Below are 22,533 nucleotides of genomic sequence, written 5' to 3' on the forward strand. Positions count from 1 at the left end.
ATTAGGGTTGTCAAAAGTATTGATAAAAAATGTGATTTGTATTGAAATTAGATACTCATTTGAACAAGTATCAATACAAAACATTCCCATTGTCAGGTCAAACATCTATAGATAACCTCAATGTTTATTAAAGAATGTACTATTTGTGTTTAAAGTCATTGTGGTATTAAAATTGGTGTAAAGTATGTTCCTTAGTATCGAAATAGTTGGTATTGTGACAACTCTATCAAACTAGTATCTGATTTTTTATGCTACTGACAACTCTAAATGGAACAAAAACTACTACATGTATGTTCAGACCATGGTTAAAAACTTTATTTTAGAAAAATGGGAACAAAGGCTAAAGGGCCTAAATGGGACACTAAAGTTTAAAAATTAAAGAAAGGCTATTTAAACCACATCAACATCACTAGACAAAACAGAGACAAAACACTTTCCAAAGAAACCTTCCCCAGTCTGGAGCTCGACTGTGCTTCTGGTAATGGCTGGTCGCCGTGGCAGCCGTGAGGTCCCAGGTGGTTACATGGCGTTGGCGGCGTTGGTGAGCGTCTTGCGCACGGCCTGAGCGATGGCGTCCCGGTCAATGGCGTATAGGCGCAGCAGCTCCTTAGGCTTCCCACTGCGGGGCACGTGGGACACAGCCAGGCGCTGCACCGTGAAGCCCGCCTCGTTCACCACAGCAGAGCACACGGCCTCGCCCAAACCACCTGCCCCGAGGAGACAGGAAGTATAAGTACAGACCCATTGTACAGACACGCGCGTCTGATCATTAAACCTTAACTAATGCCTTTAAAGACATGCTTTATAGGGATGTCCCAGTCCACTGCTGGTCATGGACCATTAAGAGCGTTTAAGTGCATATTAAATATCCGTGTGCTCCCAGACATTTTGTGTTTTTACAGGCCTCAAACAGATAAAATGGTGAAAAACATTCAAATTAATTCTACGGCTTGTTTTGTTTGTTGTGTTGTGTTCCTGTCTGATTATAGTGGATTAAGTGTGGGAGTATTTGTTCCATTCTTCTGGACTTAATTAAGGTGTATATACAATAGTCCACAGTAATTTAATAACTTCTAACTGTCCCAGGGGCACCTTCTGATTAGAAATATAACAAGAATGAAACTGATATGTTAAGGTTTAATCTGAGTTTACATTGGTGAGTTTTTTCTTGAGGGAGCAGAAGCTTCCCCTGGTCACATCAAGGAATGAAGGCAGCGGGTAGTCTTGGTTTGAAGCCAGTCTGACCCCTGCACAACCCTAGTCTGACCCCTGCACAACCCCACTCTGACCCCTGCACAACCCCACTCTGACCCCTGCACAACCCCAGTCTGACCCCTGACCAACCCCAGTCTGACCCCTGACCAACCCCAGTCTGACCCCTGCACAATCCCAGTCTGACCCCTGACCAACCACAGTCTTAAATATAAATATTAGTACCTAAAATAAAAGTGTTGTCCACATGTCATGGCGAGTCCCAGAGTCCCATTACATCATGCTGCTCATGTAAAGATATATCCTACAGACTTTTAAAGGTGATTTATTGATTTCATTGAGTTATTTAAGCACCTTATTTTTTGTTTAGCTCTTCAGCGATGATTCTACTTATGACCTGTCCAGAAAAGATTGTATTTAATTTTTTCCTGAGATTTTGGTGAAAAATGTTTTGTAGAAGGAGTCAAGCGATATTTGTATTTGGTCTTTTTAGGCATTATCCTTTTCCACTCTGTCTGCTGGACATGCCCCAACTGCAGTCACAGACCCCCGCTAGCCCACACTGGTACAGCCCACACTGGCACAGCCCACATTGGTAAAGCCCACATTGGCAAAGCCCACAATGGCACAGCCCACACTCCCACACTGGCACAGCCCACACTGGCACAGCCCACACTGGCACAGCCCACACTCCCACACTGGCACAGCCCACACTGGCACAGCCCACACTGGCACAGCCCACACTCCCACACTTGGCACAGCCCACACTGGCACAGCCCACACTGGCACAGCCCACACTCCCACACTGGCACAGCCCACACTGGCACAGCCCACACTGGCACAGCCCACACTGGCACGAGCTTTCTGGGAGGTTGGTTTGTCACTTAAGATGACACCAAGTGTCATCTTAGGTTGTTTAGATCTTTTTCTAATTAAACACCTCTTAAAGTGTCTTGCTCCTTATTTTTTGGGAGGAGACCTCTCATGGGCGTGACCTCTCATGCGCGTGACGTCTCATGGGCGTGACATCCATTTGGACTCCACCCATCTAAGTTTCTACTGTTTCTAAAGCAGACTGACCTTCGTAGTAGTGATCCTCCACAGTGATGATGCGCCCCCTGGTGGCTCGAGCGTTGTCAATGATGGTTTTGGAGTCCAGGGGTTTGATGGTAAACGGGTCGATCACACGGATGTTAATGCGCTCTAGAAAAAAGGTCAACAACACATCAGAATCTAGTCGACTGTTTCTCATTCAAGCATTATTCTGACACTGAAGCGCTCCATTCCACACTGTAAACTTCAACTTCTATGTAATGTGTACAAGGAAATGAAGTCAAATACATTCAGATGTATTTTCTCATCTTCTGCTGCTTTCACAGAGGAGAGGTGTTCCGTGCTGTGTACTTGTACATGGAGTTGTACCTTTCTTGAGTGTTTCTGCAGCAGCAAGAGCCTCGTGGAGCGTCACTCCGGCTCCGATCACTGTCACGTGGTCATCATTGGTTTTATACACCACCTGGATGGACAACAAGCCTTAGAATCAACGTGTTTGCTGTATTAAAAGTCTTTTATATCCATCTTTCCAAACCTTGGCCTGTCCGATGTGGAAGTCCTCGTTACAGTTATAGATGATGTCGTGTTCAGGGCGACTTGTTCGGATGAAGCACAAACCCTGTAGAACACAAAAGACATGGCTGTAGAGCATTACCAGGGCTGGAAGTGAAGTTTGGGCCAAAAAGTACTCAAACGTGAAAATTAAAGCATCACATTGAAAAATGTACGTGTAAGTACATGTTGAAAAGTGTACTTTTATTCCACACAGATTTTGAGAACTATAATAGAGTCAAATGTAGTTTGTCAAATTGATATAACTTTAATTCATTTTTCTAAACATTTTTGGTATATATATTTGTCAAAACCAGGATGTCAGGATGACTGCATTTACATTAGAAATGTAGTGGAAAAGAAAGAACAGATAACTGTCCTTAGTACAGTACAAGTAAAGTACGGTATATACTTTAAAATTTACTCTTTTTTGTCTTTTATTATCTTGTCTATTTTAATTTGTTTTAATTTGGTTTGTATTTATTTATTGTACATATTTTACTTGTACTTGTTATGTACTGTGAAGCACTTTGGAGACTTAGTCTTGGTAAAATGTGCCACACTTATAAAGTTGGATTGGATTCAATATTTTAGCAAAAGGAAAACAATTTCTATGGAAACCAGCTAGGGTCTCCAGGTCAAGTACGAGTCAGGTTTGTGGAGAAGTCCACTCACTGTAAGGACAGTTGGTTTTTATACATTTTTAGTGCAACAAAAACAAGCTTTAGCTGTAATATTTCCCAGTACAACATAAATCTATCCATCTGCATGGAGAATGTTCCAAAGTAGGATTTATGCAGGTGACTTTCCACCTCCAACAAGTAACGTAATGTGCCTTTAAGTACTGTACTTTTGTACTTCATTACTTTGTATCACGCCCCACTAAAATATGAATAACATTTCTTCTCAGACAGGCTTAACTGTGATTGAGTTTTGCTTTAACTTGTTTTATGTGGCAAATACATATATTTGTGGCAAATACACCTCATTGTTGAAGTCTAAATAGAGAAGTGTATAAATTGATTAAACTCTTAAAAGCAGCTCTTATTTGCCGGTGTAAACCTGTCCAGACATTACCCGTCTGCACATGTCGCTCAGTTGGCTTCTGTACCTTTGTGTTGGCAGCGAGCTCCACGGCCTTCTCTGTGGACACTCCGTCGCTGGGATAGAACACAGTGGCTGTGGGGATGGCTCTGAACATGGCCAAGTCCTCCAGGCCCATCTGAGAAGGACCGTCCTCCCCTGGAACATGCCCACACAACACCAAATCAAAAACAGTTGCACAATTCAGGCTAAACAAGAGGACTCAAATCTGGACAGACGTGCATGTGTTCAGTAGGGCTGGGAAGATGTGCTTTTGTCACATGATATTGACAAGGAATTGAACCAGCAACCCGCTGAGATTTTATCAAATTTACAACTCAAACCGAATAAATTTAGAAAAAGATTTGTATTATAAAGTATTTAGAAGTGAGCAGTTTCTGTGTGCGGCGAGCCGTCACTGCGGCTTCTGCCTTTGACTGACACCCAGATCTCTGGCTCCAAGGGTGGGGCCCCAGTAAAGCCAATGTGGATGACCTAACTGGCCTTGGTGTTTCTCTGGACATAAGGGGCTTCTGAACTTGTGTAACCAGTCTATATATATTTGCAGTATAATCACATCTCGAAGCCACTCGATTGAATAACACAACGCAGGAACACTCCGGTCACACTTGGTCTATCCCGTCACCTAGGACACTGCTGTGGCCTCTCTGTGGCCTGGGAACGCTGCGGGATCATCCTGGAGGAGCTGGAGAAAGTGTCTGGGGTGAGGCAAGTCTTGGCCTCTAGCTCAGACTTCTGCCCCATCTCAAGATAAAGCAGGAGACAATAGATGGATGGTTATACTGTAAATGGCAGCAGGAGTTGTATGGTGTAGAAATCATGGATAGAAAACACAGAAAAGCTGGTTCAAATCCCACTGCATCTGCTTTTATTAACATGTTGAGGGAAAGCTAGCTTCTGTTTGTATCTTTAACCATGGTAATTCCCTCTGCTGCCATTAGATGATGGGCTAACACAAATCCTGATGAGGGAGTGTTTAAGTGTTTAAAAGTAATGTGTGTTTTCTGTTCAGTATCATTATTGTAAGTTCTAAAATGCCAAAGTAAAGGCACAAGAGCTTTACGCTTTCAAACTTTGGAGCTCCTCACTGTTGCCAGCAGAGGGCATCACACATATTATACTAGCGCACTCTGGTGGTAAAAGTGCAAATGGCTAATGACCCTTCTCCTGTGCCGTAGGTGAGCGTGGCCGGTTCCAAACCACAAGTCCGAAGGTTCACAAGTCCGAAGGTTCACAAGTCCGAAGGTTCACAAGTCCAAACCCTAAAACCCTAACCCCTAACCTTCTGACTTGTGAACCTTCGGACTTGTGGGCAGCCACCGCGTGGCCATGTGCTGTGACCGGAACGTGGTGTTTGCCAGCACCGTTGCCACCTTCTTCAGCCGGGCGTACGACCAGCTGCGCATGGCGGCCATCTCTGAGAGCAACAGACTGATGTTGTGTCTCTAGGGCAAGACACTTCACCCAGTCCCAGTGATGTGGCGTTAATAAGCATCATTAATCCATTGGACACAAATAATCACAATATACAACAAAAGCAGATTGTTCCCAGCCCCAGCACTCAGAGAAGAGTCGTGAGCATGCGCTGTACCTGAGGGGAGAGGGCAGGAGGACAGAGGAACCAGGGGACAGGACTGGGGCCCAAACCCAGGGACAGGTGAAGAGAGATGGGGAGGAGGAGAGGGGAGGAGGAGGAGGCAGGGTCCGGCAGGACCGGAGGGACAAGAGGGACCGGAGGGACCAGAAGGACAGGGGGACCAGAAGGACCAGGGGGACCAGGGGAGTGGTAAACAGAAAACATTAGTGTGCTCTGAAAATTAGTGACATCCTAAATGTGTTTATTCAGTCTAATATGATTGTAAAGTCTTACATTCTGCATCATTTTATTCACATTTTTTAACTTAGATAAGAATGTGTATATGTGTAATCTTTTCTTTAGATTTTTCTATGAAACAAAAACAAGGAATAGAGGTACAGGGAGGGAAACAGTAAAACAAAAACTGGTTGGTACAAATCATCGAAAAACATCCCTGCCCTGTGCTGGTGCATTTAGAATTGAAACTATTTAAATGAAACAACATTTGGGTGAAGGGGTTCGGACTTTAAAACCATAGAGGAACCCTATTGATTCAGGATTACAGTGTTAAGATTTATTAGAAAAGAACATTATAACAAACCGTCAAAACTTGAAATGTTGCTTTTTTTCCACAAGTTAAAAGTATTGCCCTCCAGATCATTAGTGTGATTCAGACTTTAGAGACTGACCGATGGAGACGCCGCAGTGGGATCCGCACAGGTTGATGTTGCTCTCGGAGATGGCCGCCATGCGCAGCTGGTCGTACGCCCGGCTGAAGAAGGTGGCGAAGGTGCTGGCAAACACCACATTCCGGTCCCGCGCCGCACAGCCCATGGCCACGCTCACCTACGGCACAGGAGAAGGGTCATTAGCCATTAGCACTTTTTCCAGCTTGCCCTCAACATGCTAATACAAGCATGCAGTTTGATTTGAGGTGGAATGGCTCACCACGAGTCGAGTGAAGACTCATGTACCTCACAAATCTGGGAATCTGGGAAATTTGACTGTTTTCCGAGGCTCAGGGGGAGAAGACTTACTAAACAGGGGTCGTCAAACTAGTGTGAGTCAGGAGTCAAGCCAAATACAACTCCAGGTATAATGTTTATGAAAGAACAATGTTAGAACATAGTTAAAAGCTCAATTTAGCATAAAAAGCGTCCCTTTGAAAAAAACAGATTTGATGGTAAAGTATACGTATAATAGTTGGTACATGCCATGGTACAAAAACCATAAAGAGCACATAATGGAACATAAAAGAGAATCTTTCTGACCATGTTCTGCTCCGCGATGTAGCACTCTACGTAGCGGTTCGGGTGCTCATTCTTGAAGAGCTCGGCGAAGGTGGAGTTCTTGGTGTCTCCGTCCAGGACCACCACACGCTCGTTGTACCGGCCCAGTTTGGCCAGAGCCATGCCGTACGCCTTTCTCGTGGCAATCTGAGGAGGAAGGAGGGTGAGGAAACTGCGGCTAATATGTGCAGAATAACACAAATGAGAGAAAATGTCATATGTGTATGTAGCATGTGTATGTAGCATGTGTATGTAGTGTGTATATAGCATGTGTATGTAGTGTGTATGTAGCATGTGTATGTAGCATGTGTATGTAGTGTGTATATAGCATGTGTATGTAGTGTGTATGTAGCATGTGCATGTAGCATGTATATAGTGTGTATGTAGCGTGTATGTAGTGTGTATGTAGCGTGTATTTAGTGTGTATGTAACGTGTATGTAGTGTGTATGTAGCTTGTATGTAGTGTGTATGTAGCGTGTATGTAGTGTGTATGTAGTGTGTATGTAGTGTGTATGTAGCATGTATGAAGCCTGTATGAAGCATGTGTATGTAGTGTGTATGTAGCGTTTGTTCAAAGTCTACCATATGTTTTATTCACTTTTCTACTTTCCACTGAATATTGATGAACACCCCAGGTCTGCTTGCCCATCCATAAAAGTCATCACACATTACTGGTTTATTGCAGCGTGTATGCGGCGTGAATGGGGCGTGTATGCGGCGTGCATAGGGCGTGCATGGGGCGTGTATGCGGCGTGTATGGGGCGTGTATGGGGCGTCTATGCGGCGTGTATGGGGCGTGTATGCGGCGTGCATAGGGCGTGCATGGGGCGTGTATGCGGCGTGTATGGGGCGTGTATGCGGCGTGTATGCGGCGTGCATAGGGCGTGCATGGGGCGTGTATGCGGCGTGTATGGGGCGTGTATGCGGCGTGTATGCGGCGTGTATGGGGCGTGTATGGGGCATGTATGCGGCGTGTATGGAGCATGTATGCAGCGTATATGGGGCGTGTATGGGGCGTGTATGCGCCGTGTATGCGTCGTGTATGGGGCGTGTATGGGGCGTGTATGCGCCGTGTATGCGGCGTGCATGGGGTGTGCATGGGGCGTGCATGGAGCGTGTATGGGGCGAATGCGGCGTGTATGGGGCGTGTATGCGGCGTGTATGCGGTGTGTATGCGGCGTGTATGCGGCGTGTATGGGGCGTGTATGCGGCGTGCATAGGGCGTGCATGGGGCGTGTATGCGGCGTGTATGCGGCGTGTATGCGGCGTGTATGGGGCGTGTATGCAGCGTGTCTAGGGCGTGTATGGGGCGTGTATGCGGCGTGTCTAGGGCGTGTATGGAGCATGTATGCAGCATATATGGGGTGTGTATGCGGCGTGTATGCGGCGTGTATGGGGCGTGTATGCGGCGTGTATGCGGCGTGTATGGGGCGTGTATGGGGCGTGTATGCGGCGTGCATGGGGCGTGTATGGGGCGTGCATGGGGCGTGTATGGGGCATGTATGCGGCGTGTATGGGGCATGTATGCGGTGTGTATGCGGCGTGTATGGAGAGTGTATGGGGCATGTATGCGGCGTGTATGGGGCATGTATGCGGTGTGTATGCGGCGTGTATGCGGTGTGTATGCGGCGTGTATGCGGCGTGTATGCGGCGTGTATGGGGCGTGCATGGGGCGTGTATGGAGAGTGTATGGGGCGTGTATGCGGCGTGTCTAGGGCGTGTATGGGGCATGTATGCGGCGTGTATGGGGCATGTATGCGGTGTGTATGCGGCGTGTATGGAGAGTGTATGGGGCATGTATGCGGCGTGTATGGGGCATGTATGCGGTGTGTATGCGGCGTGTATGCGGTGTGTATGCGGCGTGTATGCGGCGTGTATGCGGCGTGTATGGGGCGTGCATGGGGCGTGTATGGAGAGTGTATGGGGCGTGTATGCGGCGTGTCTAGGGCGTGTATGGGGCATGTATGCGGCGTGTATGCGGCGTGTATGGGGCGTGCATGGGGCGTGTATGGAGAGTGTATGGGGCGTGTATGCGGCGTGTCTAGGGCGTGTATGGGGCATGTATGCGGCGTGTATGCGGCGTGTATGGGGTGTGTATGGGGCGTGTATGCGGCGTGCATGGAGCGTGTATGGGGCATGTATGCGGCGTGTATGGGGCGTGTATGCGGTGTGTATGCGGCGTGTATGCGGTGTGTATGCGGCGTGTATGCGGCGTGTATGGGGCGTGCATGGGGCGTGTATGGGGCGTGTATGCGGCGTGTATGCGGCGTGTATGGAGCGTGTATGGGGCGTGTATGGGGCGTGTATGCGGCGTGTATGGGGCGTGTATGGGGTGTGCATGGGGTGTGCATGGGGCGTGCATGGAGCGTGTATGGGGCGTGTATGGGGCATGTATGCTGCGTGTATGCGGCGTGTATGCGGCGTGTATGTGGCGTGTATGGGGCGTGTATGTGGCGTGTATGGGGCGTGCATGGGGCGTGTATGGAGAGTGTATGGGGCGTGTATGCGGCGTGTATGCGGCGTGTATAGGGCGTGTATGGAGCGTGTATGGGGCGTGTATGCGGCGTGTATGGGGCGTGTATGCGGCGTGCATGGGGCGTGTATGCGGCGTGTATGCTGCGTGTATGGGGCGTGTATGGGGCGTGCATGGGGCGTGCATGGGGCGTGTATGCGGCGTGTATGCTGCGTGTATGGGGCGTGTATGGGGCGTGTATGCGGCGTGCATGGGGCGTGCATGGGGCGTGTATGCGGCGTGTATGCTGCGTGTATGCGGCGTGCATGCGGCGTGCATGCGGCGTGCATGCGGCGTGTATGCGGCGTGTATGCGGCGTGTATGCTGCGTGCATGCGGCGTGCATGGAGCATGCATGGAGCGTGCATGGGGCGTGTATGGGGCATGTATGCTGCGTGCATGGGGTGTGTATGGGGCGTGTATGCAGCGTGTATGGGGCGTGTATGGGGCATGTATGCTGCGTGCATGGGGCGTGTATGGGGCGTGCATGGAGCATGCATGGAGCGTGCATGGGGCGTGTATGGGGCATGTATGCTGCGTGCATGGGGTGTGTATGGGGCGTGTATGCAGCGTGTATGGGGCGTGTATGCAGCGTGTATGGGGCGTGTATGGGGCATGTATGCTGCGTGCATGGGGCGTGTATGGGGCGTGTATGCGGCGTGCATTGGGGCGTGGATGCGGCGTGTATTCGGCATGTATGCGACGTGCATGTATGCGACGTGCATGCGGCGTGTATGGGGCATGTATGGAGCGTGTATGGGGCGTGTATGCGGCGTGTATGCGGCGTGCATGGGGCGTGTATGCGGCGTTTACCTTGTCTCCCTGCTTGTAGGTGGGCGCGCTGGGCATGTGGACGTTCCTCAGACTCACGGGCAGGGCGTCTTGGCTGGGCGGGGCGGGGTACATACGCTTACTGCAGCTCACCATGCGACTCTGCAGGTCCCGGATCACGCCCTCGGCCATGTCTTTGGGCAGAGGCTTACCGTGCCAGCCCATCTTGTCCTCCACACCTGAGCAAGAGAGATAGTAATAATAGAGAGTAGTTAGTGCAAAGGAGCTTATACTCGACTCTGGTTTATCGTGCCTTCGATGCCCTCTAGTGGTGACACCCGGGGGTGAAACATGTTGTACCGACAGCTCAGCAGTGATTCCTGCCATAGACATTGAGGCAAGGCAAGTTTATTTGTAGAGCACATTTCATACACAAGGCAATTCAAAGTGCTTCACACAGCAGGAAAAATGCATTCAAATCACAAAGAAATTACAGAAACAGAAATACAATAAAATTGACTAAATTAAAAATTATCAATCCAACTGATTTTCTAAACTAATAAAATCACAAACAAAAGAGAAGAGTGCAAAGAAAAAATTGTTTCAGTCATATGCGCAGCTAAACAAAACTGTTTTTAGCTTAGATTTGAACATTGTCAGAGTAGAAGCCTGTCTCACATCTTCAGGAAGACTGTTCCAGATTTTAGCTGCATAAAACTGAAACGCAGATTCCCCATGTTTTGTCCTGACTCTGGGCACCAGCAGGAGGCCGGTCCCTGAGGTCCTCAGAGTCCGAGATGGTTCATATGGCACTAACATATCCAAGATGTACTTTGGTGCTAGGCCATGGAGAGACTTGTACACAAGCAGAGCTGCTTTAAAGTCTCTTCTCTGAGCCACAGGAGCCAGTGCAGAGACCTGAGAACAGGACTAATGTGATCATACTTCCTGGTTCTAGTCAGGACCCAAGCAGCAGCGTTCTGGATGTACTGCAGCTGTTTTACAACTCGTTTGGAGAGGCCAGTGAGCAGGCCGTTACAGTAGTCTAATCTACTGGAGACAAACGCATGGATAAGTCTCTCTAAATCTGGTTTTGACACTATATTTTTGATTTTGGCAATGTTTTTTAGATGGTAAAAAGCTGCTGATGTTATTGATTTGACGTGGCTATTAAAGTTCAAGTCTGAGTCCATTATTACCCCCAGATTTCTAATTTGATTTGTAGGTTTTAGAGCGAGACTCTGGAGGTGACCGCTAACACTTTCTCTTTGTTTCTGTGGGCCAAAAACGATTATTTCAGTCTTGTCTGAGTTCAGCTGGAGAAAGTTGTTTTGCATCCACAAACTGATCTGTTGATGCAGTGACAGAGTGAATCTACTGGTCCATAGTCACCTGCCGATAGTGAAACATAGATCTGAGTGTGAATTGAAAGATACAAAACTGTCCCTCTCTCTGCCCATTCCTCAAACTCAATCACTCGACCTATTACATATCTATGGTTGTTGTTACTTTCTAATCTTTTCCGTTTGATTATTAACCTATTTAGTTTTTTATAAATTGATCAAAGTCAAAATCCAAAGACTCCCTTAAAGTTTGGCATAATATGCTCCAGAGTCGGGACTAGCATTCATGTCCCAAAGCTCAAATCTGAACTAATCTTAAATAATCTTAAATAAATGGTTGCTAAATCTAATCCTAACCATGAGTTTACCCCGGTTGTGATAATATATATATACTTTCTAAAATACATATTTGCCCCAAACAAAATACTAAATTGTAACATTTCATGTCCTAAAGCCCTAGTCTTGACCCTAATCTTCACCAAATTAATTCCTAAATATAAATCTAATCCTAACCCAAATCCTCACCTTAGCCTTACCTTGATTGCGATAAACTGTATAAATAAAAAAATAAACATTTTCTAATTAAAAATAGTGAAAAATAATAGAATGCTTTTCCATTTTGATGACGGTTTATGAACTCTTAAATATGAGGGGCTGAAGAGGACTTTAAACTACTTTGCACATCTTATCTTTGGTGTTTTCTGTGGTATGGTTGAATAATTTATGTGTTTATAAAAACATGGCTAGCTGTGTTAATAAAGACAACAGTAAATAAAAGCTGTGAGTGCTAGTTTATGTGTTTAATTATTTTTGGAAACCCTATTAATCTTACTTTGGTCCCGATTAAAGGTTTAGCGTTATTTTAATACTTTGTCATCAAAACATACTACAAACAATAAAACAATATTTATCGGATGATGTTCAATGTAATATGTGGCTGTGCAGCTTCCCACATGAGTGTGCTGGTGCGGAGAGGGGAGGGTCTTTATGCCCTGCGCTGACACCATCTGATTGGTCTGTCTGTCCCTCGTGTCAGGACTGACTGGGGGAAGACAGCTTTCTGAGGTATCAATCTGAAGTAATAATCTGAGGTGATATTCTGAGGTAATCAGAGCAATTTGAAATACTCAGAACAAATTGGTCTTTGAAAATGAGATGAAGCCTCCCATTCATACATTTAAATAAAACCACAGAGGATCATAGAGTAGAACTTCCAAACTAAACAACTCCAGGTATTTGTTGTAGCGATACAACGTTGTAACATCTTTATGAACTCAAAGGAGTCCATTTAGCATATTATAGACCCTTTAACATTGTAAGAAGACGCTGAACACTCTAAAATCACTTCATCGCTCATCTCTTCTGCTCCACTGGGCCACATCAGTCCTTCCAGAGGTCAAAGGTTAAACCCTAAGCACGTTATATTACCACAAAGACTAGCTTCTGTCATAACTCAGCCCCTCACTCTCCCTTGTATAAACGCACTTCTTTCTTCTCCAAACAAAAGCACGCGTTCCGCTGCCTCTGCTCCTGCACCTGCGACTACAGCCCGAGGGCCCGAAGAGTCTGAGAGGGCCGAGTCTGGACCGGGGTTTTACACACACCAGGATTATGGCTCTGAAGGGGGCTAAAGTACTAACCCACTGTCAGGATTAGGATTAGAATGTACAGAGGGCCATGAACTACACACTACTTCTGCAACAGGCTATTTAAAGGCACAGGACGCCTCACAGCATCATCACCTCAGGCATTTTTAAAGCTTTCAGTCAAATTCATTTAAAGTTTACACCATATAAAGAAATGATCAAATCCAATGACACTTTTTAAATATTGGAGGAGAAACATTATGATTGTAGATGACTAAACCTGTATTATGAGACCAGTTTTATCAAATCAGATTTTTCAATTCAAATTATTCAAACTTTTTGTGTTGAAAGTTAATGATAATTAACTGTTGATAATTATTTTTGGAGTATAAAATAATTGTACAAATAAATCTGATATTGATTATTATAAACACTTGACACAGGGATATCTTTACTTCCAATTTACTGTGAAATGAAATGATGTATGAGTTTGCATCAGCGGCCAATACTGGAGCAGACAAGTGAAGAACATTTGATGAAAGTCAAATACACGCTGATATTTACATTTGAGAGCGTTTCAACTGTGCACAAAGAAAAAATCCTTGCGTCTTTCTGATTGGCCGAGGACAGAGCCAAAGACACCCACAGATGCAGTGAGGGGCCAACAAACGACTTTGGCAGTAATGCTATCAGGCTTTAATCTATACATCTATAATGGAGGGTCTACTATGGTCAGGCTAAATGTGTTTTTGTGACTTGAAGAAGACTTGAAGACAAACTGGCGGTGCGAGCGTGTCGTGACGGCCAGTACCTTGGATGCCTTTGCCCTTGATGGTTTTGGCGATGATGGCGAGCGGCTGGTGGCGAGGCTGACTGAGCACCTTACACAGCTCCTCCACACTGTGCCCGTCTATCACCACCGCCTGCCAGCTGAGGAGGAGAACACCAGGTAAAGGAGGCACCCAGAGCGGAGTCAGACCATGTGCCACGCCCAGACATCAGCTGGTGCTCAATGTTCTGAAAGGCCCTTGACTAAACACAGTATCAACTCAAACTGAATGTTTCCAGGTAAAGAAACAGAGCTGCCATGTTGAACATAACTTAAAGTAACGAGCTGCTGATTAGACCTACAGTTTGTATATGCCATTGACTATAGTAGCACAATAGAGATAAATGAATAGATGGAGTAAAATAAATTAACCTATTTATTGAATTTTACCTATGGTCATAATTCCTATCTTTCTTTAATAGCAATTTAAAACTTTAACTAGTTCTTACTGTTAATCATAGTCATTGTTAATATTCACACTTCTTACATTTGGTTCTTGATCCAGGTTTAGCAAATACTTTATTGTTAAACACAGACGTGCTGCCTTTATTACGGGTATATACCATAGGGTATGAATAAATTATCTCATTTATAAGATTAAAGATTATATTTTTTCCACATCCATTTCATTAGTATTAGTATTTCGATCATTTGAAAATGTGTCTTCACTTTGCATTTGAAAGCGTCAGTAGGTTTGTAGGATATGAAAGTACATGCACTGACCCAAAGGCCTCGCAGCGGCGCTGGTACTTCTCCACGTGGTGCTGCAGGGGCGCCGGGTCGCTCTGGCCCAGGCGGTTGATGTCCAGGATGGCCACCAGGTTATGGAGCTGGTAGAAGGAGGCGAAGGCCATGGCCTCCCACACAGAGCCCTCAGACACCTCCCCATCACCCAGCAGGCAGAACACACGGTAACTGAGGAGCAGACAGGGCTCGTCATTATACAGCATATGTCACTCACTTATTACTGATGTCACCACCTTTCATAAAAGTATCATCACTTTAAACTGCGTCTTAGTAATTGAGACATTAAAGTTGACTCTAGTCCTTGATCGTAATGTGGGTTCAGTTTGTGTCTCCATTGTTTTTGGTGCCTTTTTCCCCAACCGCCAAAATTGTGACATTTCACTCTAACAGCAGATTGTCATTTATTAAAATATGGCTGCAACATTTTCTAACACAACACGTATGAACTGCAGTATGACTTTTGAGATTTATTTAAATTTCTGTTCCAAAATGGGGTACATTTTTATGTGTCATAGAAAACAGAAAACTAACATGACCATCTTTAGGAATACTTTTCCATCTCACTGGACATGGCAGCTGACCCTCACCTCTCCTCACCCCCCACTCTGACTCCGCCCCCTCCCTCACTACGGGACGCCCTACAGAGGGTAACCACTCCTGACAGCTTTCTACTCGAATACACACAGGGGCACTTTAGAGCAGGGACATGTAGAGAGGCGGCACATTACCACACGCATGTCAGGACCCATGTCAAGAGGGGGAGGAGCAGAGGAGGAGGAGCAGAGGAGAGGGAGGAGGAGCAGAGGAGGAGAGAGCACAGGAGGAGGAGCAGAGGAGGGGGAGGAAGAGCAGAGGAGGGGGAAGAGGAGCAGAGGAGGAGCAGAGGAGGAGGAGCAGAGGAGAGGGAGGAGGAAAGGAGGAGGAGCAGAGGAGGGGGAGGGGCAGAGGAGGAGAGGAGGAGAGAGCACAGGAGGAGGAGCAGAGGAGGGGGAGGAAGAGCAGAGGAGGGGGAAGAGGAGCAGAGGAGGAGCAGAGGAGGAGCAGAGGAGGAGGAGCAGAGGAGAGGGAGGAGGAAAGGAGGAGGAGCAGAGGAGGGGGAGGGGCAGAGGAGGAGAGGAGGAGAGAGCACAGGAGGAGGAGCAGAGGAGGGGGAGGAAGAGCAGAGGAGGGGGAAGAGGAGCAGAGGAGGGGGAGGAGCAGAGGAGGGGGAGGAGCAGAGGAGGGGGAGGGGAAGAGGAGGAGAGGAGGGGGAGGAGGAGGGGCAGAGGAGGAGCAGAGGAGGGGGAGGAGGGGCAGGGGAGGAGGAGAGGAGGGGGAGGAGCAGAGGAGGAGCAGAAGAGGGGGAGGAGCAGAGGAGGTCCTGATGGTTTCACAGAGAAGACCTGGAGCTCTAATGCTGAATCTTTAGCGTGTGTGTTTTTATCTTCACATGACACAGAACATGCCACAGAGAGAGACACGTGTCATATCAGCTCAGAATGTCTGGCACAGCCGCCAAATTTATCCATTTGCAGTTCATCGTTGCTAAAAAGTATAATCCAAAAGTATCTATTTATCGTGTCCATGGCAGGAGAGTCATTTTCCTGAATTTAAGAATACTTTTTAAAGGAAAATAACTTGCAGAAAAGTTTTTCAATTGTCAAAATTATATCACAAACACCCAAAACATTCATTATATTATCCCTAATATTGATGATCGAGATCTTTATTACGTATTGATTTAAAGCAGGTGCAGGCGCCTCCCATCTGCGCTGACCAGATGAACACATCACTCATAGAGCACTTGAAAAGACCACGCCCACAAAAGACATGGGCCGCCTCATTTGTTTCAGCCAATTATTTCACATCACTGAACCGTTCTTACAGTAAAGGGAGAGCAGTTTGATTTTTTATTTATTCATGACATAAATTATTGTAGGTTTATTCATTCAGGATATTTTCTGGTCGTACACGAATTGTTTTCTACTCAACATGAAGACGTTTGAACCAAAATACTTTGGACATGTGGTTCACAAACGTTTCACACCAAGTACCACCTCAGATAAGAAGGGAAACATACCTGGAGTTATATTTAGCTTCACTCTCATTAATCCTGTTTACTAGAAATGACTCTGTTTAAATGTTAGCAATCATTTCACATCACGGGCGGAGCTCTGGAGGTCTCTCCAATCACATTCATTACAACTGTGTGCTAATGCTAATGCTAATCCTAAGTGCAGATCAGTGAATGAGACAGGCTACAAATGCCCACAATTACTATTAGATCTAGTTAAGATACTGCTAATACTGAAATATCAGCTAAGGCCGCAGTTATTTTATTACTTGGTTTACGGATTTTTAAATGAAATATATTGAACAGACTCCAGCAGGATTTTGACGCGTTCTTATATATTCTATATGTTGTTTTCCCTTTGTTTTATTTATTTCCTTTTTAAATAAGATCTGCACATTTGATTTAGCAAGGCCAAAGCTTGATTACGAGGCTATATTATTTTTTATTTTTTTTGGGGGGGGGGCCTCAGGCGTGCGGAGGTTCAAATGTGCTCTGACATGTTGTGTGCTTATTGGAGCAGAAACATTTGGGTGAATCCACAGACGTATCCAGGGCAACGCCAGACACCAGACGTACAGTAGCAGCCACAATGTACAAACCTCTCACCAAATATGAAACACACACTGAATGAAACGCTGCGGTCTTTATGAATATTTCAGCGACTGTTTCATAATGTGGCCAGAGACATTTGCCGCATTGGGCCACATGGTTGGGCCACATGGTCGGGCCACATGGTTAGGTCACATGGTTAGGTCACATGGTTAGGTCACATGGTTAGGTCACATGGTCGGGTCACATGGTTAGGTCACATGGTCTGAGCACAGCGTTGAAACAAAGAGACGGCGGCATGAGGCCCAGGCACGGTGTGGGCTAATGCTCAACAATATGGTTGAAAATTTTTACTGCTACTAATAATAATATAGCCTTAGTGGGTGTTTGGTGTTGAGTGAGTGAATGATTTTAACAGGTTACATTGTACAGTATCTGAACAGAAAATGTACTTATATTACATATTTCATCCATGAGAATTTGAGGATTTTGGACAATACAACCTGCATGATAAGTTTAGAGATAAGCCTGAAAAGTCTATCCCACACTGACAGTTCTACATTTCTGTAAACAAATAAACAAATTGGTGTTTTGTGGAGCACCGGCCTGGTGGAAGTATTTGCATATGTTCAGTACTTCTGTTAGTGCAGTACCTGGCCTGGTCGAAGTACTTGGCGGTGTAGGCCATGCCACAGGCTGCTCCCAGCCCCTGTCCCAGAGAACCAGTCGCCACATCCACAAACTGCTGCTTCTGTAACAATCAAAGCAAATGTGTCCCACTGTGAGTGTGAGAACATGGCTCAACGTGTAGTTCCTGTATGTGTGGCTCCTGTATGTGTGGCTCCTGTGTGTGTGGCTCCTGTGTGTGTGGCTCCTGTATGTGTGGCCCCTGTATGTGTGGCTCCTGTATGTGTGGCTCCTGTGTGTGTGGCTCCTGTGTGTGTGGCTCCTGTATGTGTGGCTCCTGTATGTGTGGCTCCTGTATGTGTGGCTCCTGTATGTGTGGCTCCTGTATGTGTGGCTCCTGTGTGTGTGGCTCCTGTGTGTGTGGCTGTGTGTGTGGCTCCTGTGTGTGTGGCTCCTGTGTGTGTGGCTCCTGTGTGTGTGGCTCCTGTGTGTGTGGCTCCTGTGTGTGTGGCCCCTGTATGTGTGGCTCCTGTATGTGTGGCCCCTGTATGTGTGGCTCCTGTATGTGTGGCTCCTGTATGTGTGGCTCCTGTATGTGTGGCTCCTGTGTGTGTGGCTTCTGTGTGTGTGGCTGTGTGTGTGGCTCCTGTGTGTGTGGCTCCTGTGTGTGTGGCTCCTGTGTGTGTGGCTCCTGTATGTGTGGCTCCTGTGTGTGTGGCTCCTGTGTGTGTGGCTGTGTGTGTGGCTCCTGTGTGTGTGGCTCCTGTGTGTGTGGCTCCTGTGTGTGTGGCCCCTGTATGTGTGGCTCCTGTATGTGTGGCCCCTGTATGTGTGGCTCCTGTGTGTGTGGCTCCTGTGTGTGTGGCTCCTGTGTGTGTGGCTCCTGTGTGTGTGGCCCCTGTATGTGTGGCTCCTGTATGTGTGGCCCCTGTATGTGTGGCTCCTGTGTGTGTGGCTCCTGTGTGTGTGGCTCCTGTGTGTGTGGCCCCTGTATGTGTGGCTCCTGTATGTATGGCTCCTGTATGTGTGGCTCCTGTATGTGTAGCTTAGCATCTGCTAATGTCCCTTTTTACTCAGAACAGGTGGATATGGTCCTTTATCTTTCAGTGCTGCTGGGGAAACATGTCAGGAGCGCCTGATCTAAAAATCTGGCACTAAGGCACAGAAACGTTCTAAAGTAAAATGGGGAGAGAGAGCGTAGAGACATTCGGCACATGGTCGAGGTCCAAGAAGTGACCTACTTCCTCGACCTACTCTATGACAGCAAACTTTGCAGATTGACGTAGCTTGGTACAAACATGTGATGCCTCCTCACCGGGACTGGGTGACCCTCCAGGATGGAGTCCACTTTGCGGAGGTTCAGGAGGTCGGTCTCTTTGAGGAACCCAACCTCGGCCCACACGGCGTAGAGAACCGGGGCCGCGTGACCCTGAGAGCAGAGCACGTGGAGGTCAGACATATGGAACGAGACAGGAATATCGAATGTTGAGATGGTTTTAGTGGTAAGTTCATAACAATAACAGGAACATGGAGAACATGAACCTTGGAGAGGATGAAGCGGTCATTGTTGGCGTTCCTTGGCTCTTCAGGGTCGTACTTCATGGAGTGGAAGAAGAGCACAGACATGATCTCTGCCACGCTGCAGCACGATGAGGGGTGGCTGGACAAAAGAGAAACTATTAGATATTTACTCCAAACAGTAGGGCTGCAGAACAGAGATTTGGTGTTAAATAATGTGATCACAATATTTTACAGACGATGAAAATGTCTACATCACTTCAAAACATGATTTATTATTCCCATATTTACAATAATGAGTGTCAGACACTGAACTACCACCAATATAACTAGGACTAAAGTTCATGCTTGCAAAATGGTATATTCTTGCGATAAGCATATAGAGATACAAAGTGCCACACGAGAGCATGAGCAGGTGTTCAGCTGTGCAGAAGGTTCCAAAGGTGAGCCGGTGCCTCGGCAGTAGTCAATATTACATAACCACACAGACAGGTCAGTGACAGTCTGGAAGTGGAAAGCGTGCTGACAATTTGTACTCGAGTAGATGTTCAGTTACATGGCTAAAATCCACTTAATGACAGCAACTCGAGTATTTTGTAATTAGTTGTTTTTTGATTCGAAACAAAAAATAACACAGAACATGACACAGAGAGAGGGAACGAAAGGCACAGGGAAAAACTGTAGAGCTACAGCACAAAATGTTCAACATGTAAGTCTCAAGTCTATACATTTTCTATTCTCTTTCTCTTTCCATTAGACTAATGACTCTAATTATGTGGGTCCAGTCTTTGGTTGTTGGTGAGGCTTGAGTCATCCATCTCTTTGTGAGGGCCTTCTTTCCTGGGACCAAAAGCATGAACCAAACGTATCCATCCACTGTGTCCATGGCAGGAGTTTTGAGGCCTAAATACATAGTCCTAAAATCACTCCCCTCTTCTGTTGGCTCCTGTATAAAGAACAGTAAAGTCTGTTGTAACCAAATTTAGTCTAAATGGGTTCTGTGTAGGTATATAATATTTACTTTGGTAGTATCTTTGACCTCTTAACCAATGGACCCAATATGCAGTTAACATTAAAATATGCTATTTGTATTATCTGGTCGAACACAACACTGGAACTACAACACACAAACAAGCATTTCTGTTACTTTTGTTAAATGTTTTGCTTAAATTTTACTCTATTTTTTTTGTTGAAAGGGGATCATCATGGATTTATTATAATTCAACTTGGATGCACTTTTATGTCTTGGGCTGATGAGGATGATGCCATTTTGGTCAAATTTGGCATTTCTGGATGAATAAATGTTGTTAATATATTCTTGGTTATACATGTAACCTGATCATTTTAATAAATTAGCACAAGATGTTGTTTTCTTAAATGAACTAGTTCCCTCAGCAAACAATAGATATTCCTGCTTCTGACATGAGGCCTACAGCACAACGCACCGACAGATCATCTAGACACTGACATGCTATTCATCCTCACTATACTGTATACTACTGTATCCAGATTAAATCACACAAAGAGATTCAGTTGTATCATGTTTTTAGAAAAACAGATAATACAACTGAATTTGTTCTACAATGGAACACTCCTGGACAAATGAGGGATTACACGGACAAAAGGGAGTAAATAAACGTAGCATATGGCGACCCTAAAGACACAAACACAAACAGACCTGCACAATCTGTAGAATGATTAAAGCGATGTGTATTTTGGCACTTTTACGCATGCGTTAGACCAGCCTGGAAGATCAAACTGACATTATTTCTGCATATGTCTGGATTATCACACTACTCTTTAAGTGCCTTTAAGTGGACATAATGTGCCACAGTAAAGCCTTGTTTGTGCGTTATGTAAATCCAACCGCTTGTACTGAGTGCATAGAAACCACAGCATGTACAGGCCTTTTGTCACTGCTGGACACCAACCTCAAGCGTTGTTCAGACTACACGTGGCACAGGGAAAATGTATTGGAACATTCATTTATTACAATTTGTTGGAGTAAAACTTTCATTTATTGCCTGTATTTAAAAGGCATCTACATATTTAGCCCAAAAATAGACACATAAAAACAAAAAGCTAAGTAGACTTTCCATGGAATTATGTGTGACTTTCAGGTGCTATTTCAAAATAAAATAGCATTACGATTTACTCTTTGCCTGGCCGTTTTAAAAAGCCAAATCTTTAGTCAAAATAAAACATTCAACTTTTTAAAATAAAATATATGAATGAATAAATGAATGCATTGTTCAGCGTGTTTTGTATGGGGGAGATTATATAGGGGGAGGCTACCTTCCCTTTGTCTTGTCTTTGTGTACCACGTGTCAAATACAGACTGCGACCATGTGGACATTTGGTGACAATAATAAAAATAATTAATTAGTAATAAAATAATAAGAACTGGTTTCACTGGTGGCTGTATTCATAATCGCTGCAACCAATGATGTTTTAGTAGTGGACTTGACAGCTATTAGTGGTTCCATTAGTCAGCTGGACAATAATTCATTCTGTTGTATAAGATATCAAGATTTTTAAAATACATTTTTGACAAATTAAAAGCTTTTAGATAGAAAATAATAATAATTATATATATATATATATATATATATATATATATATATATATATATATATATATATATATATATATATATATATATATATATATTTCAATATTTTGATTATTATAATTTTTTTTATTAATTTTTTCAATTTTTATTAGATTTTTTTTAACTCAATTTGTCTATGTTATTAAATTTTACGAATCATGTATTTTCTTAAATCTGAAATAGTTTATTCTATTTTGCCAATCTTAGTTTTGTTTTTTTGCAGTCTGCAGTCAAGAAGATAATGATGATGGTCAAAATACGAAGATGATAATTTTAATAATCGGCTAGTCACTATTCCGATTAATCTTTACAGCCCTGATATCCATAGAATTATCTTGCCAAGTAGAAAGTTATTTTTTTAAATAAATGTATCTAAACTTGAGCACGCGAAAAGCCTGTAAAGCGCAGTGTGCGTGTGTCCAGTCCTGACCCGCTGCCCGCTGCGGTGGTCGCCCGGATGGAGTTGATCCGGAGGCGGGCCGCGATGTTCCGCAGCGCCTGCACCGTCTGCTGGTCCGGCTTGTGGTAGTCCTCCATTTGCATCATTTAACAAGAGAAGCGCTCAAATCAAAAAGTCAGTAAGTAAAAAAGAAAACCGTCC

At 45.2% G+C, this 22,533-nt stretch overlaps 1 protein-coding gene across 1 annotated transcript; it reads right to left on the reverse strand.

Moving 5' to 3' along the window:
- Positions 1-334: 334 nt before the first annotated feature.
- LOC140362974 (transketolase-like) lies at positions 335-22,533 on the reverse strand. The gene is made up of 14 exons (XM_072449270.1): positions 22,363-22,533; positions 19,346-19,463; positions 19,119-19,232; positions 17,830-17,927; positions 14,551-14,742; positions 13,810-13,928; positions 10,112-10,308; positions 6,769-6,933; positions 6,187-6,343; positions 3,929-4,059; positions 2,801-2,884; positions 2,635-2,728; positions 2,293-2,415; positions 335-707 (listed from the first exon to the last, which is right to left on the reverse strand). Exons 1-14 carry the CDS (start codon positions 22,476-22,478, stop codon positions 520-522), a joined length of 1,896 nt encoding a protein of 631 aa, XP_072305371.1. The 5' UTR covers positions 22,479-22,533; the 3' UTR covers positions 335-519.

Source organism: Eucyclogobius newberryi, unplaced genomic scaffold (assembly GCF_026437365.1).
Source record: "Eucyclogobius newberryi isolate DKJ021-1_F unplaced genomic scaffold, fEucNew1.0.hap1 SCAF_17, whole genome shotgun sequence".
NCBI classification, from domain to species: domain Eukaryota; kingdom Metazoa; phylum Chordata; class Actinopteri; order Gobiiformes; family Gobiidae; genus Eucyclogobius; species Eucyclogobius newberryi.